At 44.0% G+C, this 13,296-nt stretch overlaps 1 protein-coding gene across 2 annotated transcripts; it reads right to left on the reverse strand.

The window, feature by feature from the left end:
• Window positions 1–17: 17 nt before the first annotated feature.
• On the reverse strand, window positions 18–12,746 carry LOC128878041 (protein stoned-A). 2 transcript variants are annotated; one of them, XM_054125842.1, is made up of 3 exons: window positions 10,433–12,746; window positions 1,148–3,160; window positions 18–728 (listed from the first exon to the last, which is right to left on the reverse strand). In XM_054125842.1, exons 2-3 carry the CDS (start codon window positions 3,125–3,127, stop codon window positions 18–20), a joined length of 2,691 nt encoding a protein of 896 aa, XP_053981817.1. In that variant the 5' UTR covers window positions 3,128–3,160; window positions 10,433–12,746. The 2 variants fall into 2 exon arrangements, with proteins under 2 accessions (XP_053981817.1, XP_053981816.1); XM_054125841.1 differs by having other exon boundaries at window positions 10,084–12,746.
• Window positions 12,747–13,296: the final 550 nt, after the last annotated feature.

Here is a 13,296-nt window from a genome sequence, read left to right on the forward strand (position 1 = left end):
AGCTATCCTCGGCCTCTTTACTTGTCCATCAATTCGGACTCGAGCAGCTTCAGTTCGGTCTTCCCTGGTCCTAGCGTTGCGAAGCTGGTGTCGAAAGGATCAACGTCTTCGTCCAAGGAAAAGCTTTGGTTCTGCAGAGGAGTGAGGACTTTCGCCCCGGGGTCCTGGTCGTCGATGCACAGGAAGTCCTGCGCCTCCTTCGACACCTCCGCCCTGGGATCGAAGTCGTCGATCTCCGGTACCGTGGTCGGGACGATAGTCGTCAAGCTAATGGGCGCAGGACGCACGGGAACCTCGCCGGAGATCTGTTCCAACTCGCTCTCTAGCACTTTCAGCTCTGCTTTGCCTGGTAGTATGTTACAGGCGATGGACGTATCGAACGGATCGTTGTAGGAGATCTCTTCTTCCTCGATGGGCTTCGACTCGATCCTCGGCGTCAACGGCTTAGCGTCCACCTCGATCTCCGCGTCCAGTAGGCTCTCCTGACGCTGGGGTGTCTTGGCTGGTTGCGGTTGTTCGAACTTCTTCAGCACGGAGCTCTGCAACTCGCTGATCTTCAACTTGCTCGGCCTGATAGAGGCGGCCGTGAAATCGCTCTGCCTTCTGGTCGGCTCGCTCTCGCCTCTGGGATCGAAATCGTGATCGCTGAGGCTATGAGGCAACTTAGACTCCTGTTGCTTCAGCAGTTCCGACTCGATTAGCTTTAGTTCCGTCTTTCCCGGCGCTACCTTCACGATAAAAAGGAGAACAACGTAATAAGTGAGAACGACAGGTGAGTTTTGATAATCGATACACTTTGCCATTCTAGCGAACTAAAGAACTAGAGAAAAGAACGTGCGACGTGTTTGTATAAATATATGCCCTATCCGACTTCTTTTTAACCCTTTCGCTCCGAATGCCGGATATATCCGAACCGCCGTAACGAAAGAGTTAACCTTGTAGTCATCCTTGAATTTTATTAATTCGAATATATCCTCCGCAAAAAAAAAGTGTCCGAAGATAGCACTTTGGAACAAGGTCAAACGGGGTACAAGCAAGTGTTAACTTCTATTATGTTTGTATGTCCAATTCTCTGTCGATATATGTAGATTCTTTCATCTCTATAGGCAACAGACGGTAAGCATTAATTAAACATCTATCTAACTACCTTAGCTACGAAGCTCGTGTCGAACGGATCGACATCCACTTCTTCTTCCTCGATGGGGATGGACTCTTCGATGGATTTCTGAGAGTAGTACGGCGTGAGTGGCTTCGAGGGCAAGGTCTTCTCTTCTTCCGAGGTCGTAAGGAGGTCCGGTCTCTTGGACGGCGTTGGTAGTTCGAAGGCGACCGACTTGGCGGGTGCCAACTCGAGGACTTCTGGCCTGGAGGTTCTCCGTTCGAGATCCCCCGACTCAGCTACGTCGTTTGCTACCTCCTGCTCGACAAAGTCAACCGCGAACGTTGGCTGAACCGCTACGGTTGGTGGTGGCGGTCTAGACGGGTGTTTGGGTAGTGTCGCCTCGACTATTGCTGGCTGTTCGTCCTTCCTGGGATCGAAGTCGTCGTCCTCTAGCGCACTCGGGACCTGTGTCTGGTCGCCCAGTAGCTCCTTCTCCAGAAACTTCAGCTCCGTCTGTCCAGGTGGAAGCTCTTGCACTGTCGAGGTGTCGAACGGATCAACGTAAGTGATGTCTTCCTCCGGCGCTATGGGCTGGTCGACCAACTGGCTCAAGTCGGTTGTCGATCCTCCTAGAAGGTCTCTCTTCGCCTGCAGACCTGCTCTGCCATTCTCGGCGGCCAGTAAACCTGTCTCGTAGTCTCTGCGCAGGCCAGCGGGGTCGGTCAAGGAGATCGTCACCTCGGAGACGGGTAGTTCCTCTAGCTCTTTCTCGATGAACTTGAGCTCTGTCTTTCCAGGAAGTATATTATCGGCGAAGGTGGTGTCGAAAGGATCCTCCTCGTTGGCGAAGGTGGCCGCCTCAAAGCTGGCCTCTATTATCTCCGATTGGAAATCTACGGTTTCCGGTTCCTTGCTACTAAACGGATCTTCGGCTTCCTCGAGGCGCGGAACCTCGTCCGGTGCGGCGCTTAGGTCGAATTCCGCGTCGTCCAAATCAGGAATCTCTTCCAAGATGGTCTTCTCCTTCAGAATCTCGAACTCCGAGATGTCGAGCGGCTCGTTGTTCGACGCTTTGATCTCTGCGGCGCTCTCCTGGATAACGGGTTTGGGCAAAACGGGTGGGAGCTTGGTTAAGTCTACAGGTATGTCTGGAATGTCGCTGTCATCGTCCAGCAAGGTCTTCTCGACTTGAATGGGTTCAGGGACTGCTGCGTTCTCCTCCGACGGCACTGGCTCGTCGAAGTCGTCCAACAACAGGTCCTGCTGGAGCCTGGGCTTTCTGTTCTTGGAGATCTTACAGGTGCTGACGTAATCGATTCTCCCGGAGAGAACCTCTACCGCGTTCCCTAGGCTGACTACCTTCTTCCCCTTGCTGTCTACTGTCTTGAGAACCTTGTCCGCGCTGGTGGTGTCGAACGGATCGTCCCCAGCCTCTTCCTCGGTCGGGCTGTCCGGGATGTAGGCTAGTTGAACGTCGATGTTCTGAAGAACGTCGACGTAAGTGGTGTCGAAGATGTCCTCGTCCGCGGAGACCTCTGGTTCATCGTCGTCGTCTGGAACTTCGACGAAACCGTCCTCGTTGACCAACGGTTTCTCCTTGCCCGCTTTCCCCTCGAAGTCAGGCGGCTCCCCCTCGATCGGGTTGCCCTCCTCGTCGAAACCCACCCACTTCTTCGACGAGGACTTCTTCTCGGTGTCCTCCTGGCTCTCCTCCCCTTCCTTCTTTTTCTTCTCCTCTAACGGAGGTTTGCGTTGGAAAAACGAGGTCGACTTGATGCGATCTAGGTCCCCCTGGGTCTTCTTGAGGATCGAGTCAACTCCAGCTGTCAGAGCCTCGAACTTTCTCCACTCGTCGGAACCGGCGCTACTGGCCTCCTCGCCGGATGGCTCGACCTTCGTCTGGGCTAATGCCCGCGATCGCCTATAGCTCTCGAGCTCCTCCGGATCGAACTCGTCTTCCTCTGCCCCCTTCTTGCCCTTCTTCTGCTTTTTCTTCTTCTTCAGGCCCTTGGCTAGCTTGTGCATCCTTTAAGAGCTACCGTGGATCGCGCGAGGCCTCTGCAACCAACGAATCGCGCCTCTGTTAGAACCCCGAGCTCCATCAATATTTGTTCCACCAAACGAGGATGTTCACTTCCGAATGGAACACATGTTCTATTCCACGCAGCTCTCCACAGCTCGCAGTGGTCTAAAGTATCGAAATGCTGACCGAAAGTCGAACAAGTTTTTGAATTTAAATGAAAGTTTACATATCGGGGGGTTTCGAGTCGCTGATTAGGAATTTGACGTCAAGAATGAAATACCCAAAATGGCAGATTTAAGATGTGATTCTATTTCGTAAATAGTGGAATATTGTGTTTTATGCCGTGATATTTGTTTTCATTTTTGAGATTTTTGGAGGAGGAACTAGCAGTCCAAACTTACATAGTCAAAGACTGTAACGCAACCCAGTTATAAAGAAAACGAAAGCAATCCCAATTAGCTTGGGGAATCCCCACAGAACTGAACATCCAAGCTCCACGCTATGCTTGATTTTCTTTACGCTAACTAATCGTCCTTGTGCAAACAGGCTAGTAACTAAGTCATGGTGCATTGGTTTAGGATTTGGATTAGTCTTCCGTAATATACAGTGCGGTGAATTTAGATAGGAACATTCAAATATCTCCGTTGCTCGTGGATTCTATGGTGGAACCGTGAAGCCGGTTGCCCGCCATACTGAATCTGACCACCCTTTCTGATCCTCCTTCGAAGGATCTGGAGTGAGCTACTTACACGAAACAAACTGTACTACTAAGGTGCTATTAATCAACCGTGAAGTATACTGAAACTGAACCAATCACGTTCACTGTTTGTATTTGCACGACCTTTTCGGAACTACAGGACTCGCCGTGCTGAAGCTGAGGTGAATTTCTAATCCTGGGATCATTCTCTTAAATCAAGACAGAGCGACAGAAGTGGGCTTTCTGGATTACTTGTTGTTGGTGTGCGTATGCATGTGTACGTGGACATAACACTTTCGATTTGCGATTTTTATGCACGTTCGTCAATTAGCAAATTGTTAAGCAATCTCTAATTGTAAGCGTAGGAGACAGGACAAGGAATCCAATCGGCTAAGTCTACTGAAGGAGAGCGAGGAGGATTTAACGAGGGACTTTATAACGGTATGATTTTAATACCAGTATTATGTCAACAAAGCTATACCGAAACCGATATATTAAGCGTAGAAATGAATCATGTGCCTTTATTAATATTAGAATCCTAATTTAAATGGAAATATTTACTCGTCATTTTGTTTTTACGGCTATATGTGCTCTCTTGGAATGAGTTGCTCTCCTTCGAAGATAACAGAATAAATTCCTACACCTAATATAAGGGTTATGGAAAAATAACATTACAATACGGATACTTTGTGTCACGGTATAAGTCCTATTTAACTCTTCGTGGTACACTTGCCCGTTAGTTCCTGTAAAGTCTGTTGAGCGTTGCTGTCGACCGCTTACAGACAAGCACTCAACGGCTTATGGTAACTCACGCGGAATTTCGAGTTCGCTGGACCCCTCGAAAATCGTTGATCCGTTCCAGCATCGATGAGACACTAATCGTAAGCTCGATGATTTATGCTAAGCTTGGGAAATCGTCGTCTTGCGTCTTAAAATGAACGAAGGCCAGCTCTAGAACTGTTTGACGTTACTCTTTGCCTAATCCTCGAATACTTGTTGCACACTACCGATCTTTATTTAGCCGGTTACTCCTTATGACTGCCTAGTGCTAAATTCGTTCGACTCTTTTTTAACGCGTGCACACATCGCGATACAGTTCGGTGCACTCATCCTCGCGGGTAGCGATGGGTCTGAGAGAGCGTAGAATAAAAGTTACAGTCCGGTAAAGACGACTCGTACAAAGATTGTCTGGTCCCGAAAAATGATATTCCATCTTAAAAGTATATAGAGAAACATCCTAGAAATTATCCAGAAATCACGCCTTTAGACGGGATTCCACTTTAACGAGCATGTCACTGGATTCCTTTCGTCGCTGCTCGCTAGATTATGTCGACGACAAAGAAACGGTGCCAATGACGACGCGAGTCGTTGGAAACGATCGAACCTACGGTAAAACTCGATGAAGGGTGCTGGAGAAATGTCGTTTAACGTTCTTGGCGGAACAACGGAGTCGTTATCTGGGATTTTTGTATCGAGCTGATACAAATCTTTTCCGCGGACGTTTCGCGTCATGGGATCGTTGCCAGGACAGCCTGATCGATCGCAGTGCCGTACTATGCGCACATTTCGCTAGAATCCGTTTCGTTTACGGATGAAAATAAGAACAACTAAATTTCGAAGGACTCGAGTGTCTTCGATTTTCTGGCAATGGAAGAACATTGAAAAACAAAAAACAAATTTGTCATTTGTGAATTCTTAGAACAGGAAATATATGTACATTTGTCCGAGTTTTGTCTGCAATCCTTCGATAACTACCGTTACAAGCTGCCAGCACGAAAAAACATCGCGGTTCGACCAGCCAACGGTTTCGCAGAAACGAGTAATGGAAGGGTGGTCGACCAGGAGTGACTGAACAAAATTTTGTCGATAATTGTGGGAGGGAGCACGTGTTCCAGATTATTGCAGGGTAATCGTGTCGTGTGGGCTGACATGCTAACAAACTCCCAGTCTATCGCTGTTCCCCCTTTAGCTCCACTAAAACCGATTGCAGCGCACCTGCAAGCAGTGCAAGCACGCCAGGAAGTTGGAATCGATAACGGGAGATGAATCGACCGAGTTCTTGACGTCTCCGCCTACAGCAAGCGTTCTCGTTTCCAGACGACAGGATACAAGACTAAACGAAACTAAAATCAAAGATGCCTTCCAAGAAACATAGAAAATAGTCTTTCTTGGAGGTGTTGATTCTAAATCTGAACTCAAAATTTTACAAATGGAACAGGGATTAGGGATAGGTCCCTAGGCAACAGGGAGAGATCCAATATGGCGGAGCAAAATGTAAAAACTGATTCGATTTGGATGAATGTGTTGGTATTCGAGAATTCTTGAGATTGACAAAAATTGTAACCATGAAATTTGAAAGAACCCTCTCTTCGATATAGCTCTGGATACTAGAGACGATCGAAATGGGACGCAATATCGACTTCGATACACGATAACGCGTATTCTTATCTCTGGCATTCAGATAATTAAATTTGGCTCGTGCCGCGTCACTGGGTTGAACAGAGATTATCGATCTGTACGTTTCGTGCCCCTGTGGAGAGTTGAATCGAGAACGACACTTGTTACGAGTTAATTATTGGACCCTGACGAAGCCTAGCTAATTTGTTGAAGCAAGAGGAACATGCTATATTCGTTACGTAACTACTCGTTTGTCTCTTCTTTGGCCCTAGGAAAATTCATAGGGTCTCTACTGATTCTAGACATTTATTCGTTATTTACAGGTTATTTTGCTTCCTCAAATGTTTAACTGTTGATTAATTTAACGATGAGAATTAATCATGCCTATCATGTGTAATAATGGAACAAGTAGTCCCAGTTGTGATCTGGATACTTGGTCTGAGGACAAGTATTCGAATTGTATTCATGTACTCGACCAGTCAAATAGTACTCGAGTACTCAACTATCCAAACAGTAGTCGGATACTCAGCTGTTTAACACGTTGACTGCCAAACGAATATTCTTGAAAATTTCTGCTAAGATTAAATATTATTTAGACTATCGGAGGTCTAGGTAATGAAATATTTATCGTGGTATTTAGTTTTGTGACCACATTAAAACCCATGAATTTCATTTAGATTCATCTCCTGTGACGTCTAACTTTCAGAATTAATCTTTCTAGTTCTTGAGCGAAAAACACTGTCACCCATATAATATGGGTGGCGATCAACGCGTTAAATGGTATTCGAATACTATTCGGATTCGTCGAACATTTGTACCACCGAATTGGACGAATATTCGCATACAGAAAAAATTAAACGGTGGTCGCAATTGTAGCATCGACCAAGCCATTTTTCAACGAGGAGCTTCGTTATCGTCTTAGCAACGATCACTTGCTTGCGTCAGCTACATCTGCGAAGCCACGATTGAACTGGTTTAAATATCCCCTCGTAGTTCCAGAACGTGGCACCGTGGTTCCGGCCACGGGAAATGGATTTCACACGAAAAGAATTTGATAACTTCCGATGAAAAAGGAATCTGACTGGGATGCAACTTTAAAACCGAATTCCACAACAATTTAGGATCTGTGCGCCACCCAAATCAATATACTCGAGGTTAGTCGAACTCTTTTCGATGGATTGGCTTGATTCAATTACCATTAACAATAACATGTACTGTTTTTTTCTTCAACAATATTTACTATAGTCCTAAGAAACCATTTATTGCTATTTTTTTCAATATTCGCTAGAAAATTTACTAAAATATGTCTTTCAATGCCCCTCGAAAGCTCCACTGTGTCATCGAAGTATTACAACACCCTTCTCCCCCTTCATCTAGCTCCATTCGTGAAATTTCGTCGAGGAGTCTTCCCCAGAAACGGCTGCTCTCGTCCACCCACGTCGTCTTACCGATCGATTCGAAAACAAGTGAGAAGCTGCCGGCCGCGTGGACGGTCCGCGAACTATGTATAACCCAACCGAGGAAACTCTATAAGCGTCAGCTCCCGCGGATCGGGAAACCCTAAGAAGAACGCAGCGAGAGGTCGTTTTGGCTCCAAAAAGTCAAGGAGCCTTTTTTTATATGGTCTATACGTTTCTCAGAAATTCGTGTAACGAAAAAGGTAAAAAGGTTACCTACAGTAATATTTAATGGCGCATTTAATGAAGCAATGTGTTATGTAAATGTCATACGAAATGAATAGGTCAGAGTTATCGAATAAGGAGATTATCCAGTAACTACTATATTCCTTTCTTCAGGGTGAACATATCCCATGTATGAATTTCCCCTTTTATCGATACATCGAAGCTAAAACTAAAGTAGGTGTAACCAAATAATTAAAGCAAAAAGCTAATAGTTTATTGTGCTTTTTATGGATAATTTATTAAAAATTACACTACCTCTGCTACCTCCACTACCTTCGTTTAATGTAATGTAAACTTTGCTTCGCCTTGAAAAATTATAAATAAAACTGTGCATGTCAAACTTATAATTTATAATGATAAGTTTTCAGTTAAAGGAATGTGCACGATTTAAAAAAAAAAAAAAATTGAAATTTTCCAGTTGCCAAATTTCCCTTATTAGTAACCACGTGTTCGTGTCATAATTGGCTAGCGTGTACTTTTGTAATAATAGTTAGAGTAAAGGACGGTATCGTGACCACCTGTTGGTAAATAGACCCTTCATGATTTTTATGTTTATAACGAAAGCAATCGACGCTAAATAGTGTGGTATGTTGCACACAGAGAAACTTTTAAATAGAGAAACAAATTTACACTAAGCGGAGTGAATACTTAGGGTATCATTAATATCCGAGTATATACAATAACGTACATCAAATTTAGATGACTTTGGTCATTATGACGAGTCTTTGTTTACTTTATTAGAGTACGAAATCGTTTTATCGACTATAACACTAATCCATACATCATTTTTTTATTATAACGATACACATAGTCGTTTCGATTAATTTGTGTTGTATAAATCCTTAATTTTGCGTTTCTGCAGTAGGACGACACGCTTAGTTTGCGTTATCATAACACCACTCCGTACATTACATTTACATTACATTTCGTTTCACGTTTGTTGGGGCCCACTGACCCCTATTGTAGCTTGGGTACCTCGAGGTTGCTAGACCCGTATTGTATCTGCGTATTAGCATGCTACAACCCCTGAGGATCCATCATAATATGACGGTCCGGTTCCGACCGAGTTTTAACTTGATGGACATTACTGTACTCGAGTCAAGTGTCTATGTAATAAATTTTGGCAATGACCACTCTTGTAATAATTGTTGTAAGAGTAAAAATTACGAACTATTCGCGGTCCCTTTTCCTATTGTTTTCTTGCGAATAATCGAGAACCCTGTCTGAGACGCAAGAAAACACTCGACAACAAAATGCCGACTCAGAGGATAGTCTGCCATGACCCTTGCTCTTGATACCGCCTGCCATGATCCTAAAACTCTCAAGTGGACACCTAACATTGTACATGGTATGCACTGGAGACCTTTGTTCTCTAAGTGTCGCTATCAAGAACAAAGATCTCTAGCGAGACACTGGGGGGCCGACCCTATGAGTGACGTAGACAACTTTCGTATATATCAAATATTAGTCGAGAATTCTAGCCGAAAGTTCTAACCATCCGACATCACAAAATGATGTTTCGTTAGAAACACGTACAAAAATAGACTTTACACGTTTATGTAATACTTGCAGTGAAACATTTATTTAGAAACATTGAACCTATCACTAATACGTTTCGTAACTGTAATTACTTTGACATCTTCCACAGTGTCTTTTTACGTTAAAGCAACCAATACAATTCCATTATCTCCCACATTAACGATTACATTTTTCAACGTATTCGTATGAAATATCAAACTCGATGTCGCTGAGCTGGGGTTAAAAAAAAGGTTAATATAGGGTACGAATATTTATGGAACTGACTTTCTCTATCCCTTTCTCTATCCACCGACGAGAGTCCCGTCAATTTTTTCCATATAAAGCCACCCCGTACTCCTCGAGCTACAAGCTTGTTGCGCAACCATGGTACCAGAAGACCCCTCCAGCGACCGACTCGCTTTCCGTACCTCCGACCACCCAAAAGAAAATACCGAATCCACGCAACCATACCCGACGAGGATACTTCCGAAACGAAAATTCCTGAAGGAATAAATCATCGGCAGCAGCGATAACGAGGGAAGCAGGGGTGCAACGCTACACCGTGGATCAATCGTCGACGGGAGGCGTGGGTGTCGCTTCTACGTGGTCTCTAGGTGGCCTAACCGTGTCTCGATTCGCTCGTCCAGCGAACTACTGTACTTACGATTCCAGCCTCGTCAGCCACATCGGTAGGACGCACATTTTTTTCGAGTCATCCCGCGACTCGGAGAGACCAACGCTCCTCTCGGTTGTCGCGCACTTTTATCGACGAACCAGCACTGAACGGAAGAGGGAAAGCGGAAGAGAGGCTCGACGGGGATGCTACCGTGGGGAGTGAGCTCCGTCGGCGGAACGGCTCGTGGGTATCGACGATGGCGAGGCGATTTGGTCGCGTGCGAACGAGACGCGACGCGTGCGATAGATGACGGTTCGCTCGTTCTCTGGAAAATCGGATGGAAAAGCGGGCGTTTGGGGGAGCCGCAAAGGCCCTGCCGAAAGCGAAGCCGACTCACCTCGTACTCTCTCCTGCGGCTCGAGTTATTTCCAGCATCGATCCGTTGGTTCCGCCGGAGAAGAAACATGCGCGTACGAGCTTTGAACGCCCACCCGCGAGCCCCCTGCGCGCGACCATCCCCACCAGTCGCGGTGGGTGGAAAGACACTGCTTCTGCCACCCTTCGGGGCTAGCGATGGCCTGGAAACGCGAACGACGGAACCGAACGACCGACTGCGGCCGACTTTTCTGATCGATTGCGAGATTTCGAATGTCGGGGTTCTTCGAACTTGAGGAGAGGGCCACGGGGTGGGGGAAAGAGATTCAGATCAACGCGGAGCTTGATTGAGGGAGCTTCAGAAGGGATGAAGATGACGCGGTTGAGCGAAGGATTTGTAGATGGATATCGCGAGGGACTGGTTAACTGGTTGTTTAATTTCGGTGTAATTTTTCAGATGTTAATTGAACTGTATGTAATTAAAATGGCTGTCGTTTAAAGTTGAAGTGTGGAATCGTTGGTCCAACGACCGCAACCGTTGGTGTGGTTGTTTGCGCTACCATTGTTAATAGTTTATCGAAATTGTGTGCAATTGCTAAGAGGTTACTTGAACTGGTGTTTGATGTACTGCAAACTGTCGATTGTAAATGATAAACTGCAATCTACGTAAACTCTAAATGAGACAAAGACGTAGGATAGTCGACAGATCATGTTACTTGTTTATATTAGGTGGACTGGGAAGTAATGTCGTTTTTGACATCTTAAATACTTGTTTATCATTTATCAGCTCATTGATTTTTCTACCATTGAGAATTTGCACAATAGGTGACAAAAGGCTGCTGACAATGAGGGCGATTATATAATGAATTAAAGGTAGAAATTTATTAAAAAGTTTGAATTTAATGTAAAAGAAATGACATTACTTTTCGGTCTACCTAATAGAATCTACGGTATACGTGTAGTTTTATAGTAATTTGCGACGAGTCTGAAGTGGTTAGGGAAAACAAGAAATTACCAAACATGACCGTAGTTCTCAACTCAACAACCTGATTGTCTCCGTTAATTGGAATTCGAGAGACAGAATACAATCGGCAGGGGACCGTGTCATTTCTATTCGAGTCATGTCCATATTTACTATAGCGCCTCGATTGTATAAATAGTATAGTTCATAAGAAAATTCTGTGAACAAGATTTTAATCTAAATCAATAAAGGTAGGGAGATGTTTCTGTAATCCAAGCGAATAAAATTAAGAAAATGTTTTTTTTTTAAAACTAAACGAATAAAAGTGAGGAAAATGCTCGTACCTTGGTCCTTCGTTGTTACTGGCTGAAAGATATACTGATTGCTTGGAAAGATTTTGCTTAAACGAACTCGAAACGACTTAAATTCGTCGCTAGCTACCCTTTTCTTGTTCGCGTTGTCCTTTCGCAGATTGCACTATGACGATGACGGTGTTATTTTTCTTCAACGATCTTTTCAGGAACATAAAAAGAAGATACTTTTGTCAAATAAATGAAAGGAAGAGTACCGACGCCTTTCGATCGACGTACGATGATCTGGATAAATTGGTTCGGGGGTTATCACATTCGAGTAGAAAAGTGACGGAATTTTCTGACGAGACTAAGTATACAATTAGAAATTTCAGATACACGACTTTTCCAACGAAATTTAATTTCGACAATTTTTTATTCGTATATTTTTACCCGAATTAAGTTATCTATTATCATTGAATACTGTGTCGAGTCTATTCGTAAATTTGAATCTTGTTCGCATACAAAATTAAATATTCTACTTCTATTTCCTAACCCTCTTCCCTTCCACGTCACTTTCGTATCGTTAAATCAACATGGAAGATTAAATCTCGATAACTAAATCGAATATCCTGTTCTCGATTACCTTCGTGCTATCAGCTCCTATCGAGTCTTGAACATCCCTTCATCGATCATTAAAAAATAATCAAACGCGAAACCATTCACGAAGGCTAAAGAAAATTTGTATAAAGGTCAAAGCGTCGATATTGGTAAGACGACTGATCAAAGGAACCGTCGAGAGTATCGAACGAGTTTTCCTTGCTTGAATAACTAAAAAAGGGATCTATACATTTTCTAGTGGACCAAAAATTAAATCTCTACAAGTAATTGATATGTATATCTTTGACTAATCGTTAAACTCTAATTTAGAAATTGATATTAACCAAAGTAATTGGTTAAGTTAGGTTAGAATTAATATAATGCATATTAAGAACGATTAATAGGCCCTAGGTTATATATTTTCGAAATAATGTATGAAACAAAAATTGTATTATTACTGAAACCTCGGTACATAAAGTTGATCTCGATTCTCCTCTCTATAGCGGTGATGTAATTTTAATTAGCACCTCAGACTGTAGATGGCAGGCAAACCTCATTGGAGTCCACTAACAGACCTAGAACGAAACGAACAGAAAAAATAAAATCTCGTCCTTCGGGCTGTATGAAGTTAACAAGCGACCTTAGAAATATTACAGTAACTTTTATTTAACGTAATATATATATGTATATATATAACAGAATATGGAGGAAACTGGAGGGAGTGAAACGGCGACGCTCTCGCGAGCTCGGGATATCTCGGGCTTGGGATTGAAGTCCTCGCGTTCATATACATATGTATACATACGTGTTCCTGTATATATTCATCTATACGACGCCTAATCTTCGTTTCGTCTTCTATTTACAACAACACCGCTCGAGTAACAACAATCTAATCACGAATAGAATTCAATCCCAAGACCTCCGCTCCAAAACGAAATGCATCTTCCAGGCTTCATTCTTCTTTGTTTCGCGCGGGATAGCTTCTTTCCCAACACGCGTGCATGGATTAGTATCAAGACGCGTACAAACAGAAGA

Source organism: Hylaeus volcanicus, chromosome 6 (genome assembly GCF_026283585.1).
Source record: "Hylaeus volcanicus isolate JK05 chromosome 6, UHH_iyHylVolc1.0_haploid, whole genome shotgun sequence".
Taxonomy (NCBI): Eukaryota; Metazoa; Arthropoda; class Insecta; order Hymenoptera; family Colletidae; genus Hylaeus; species Hylaeus volcanicus.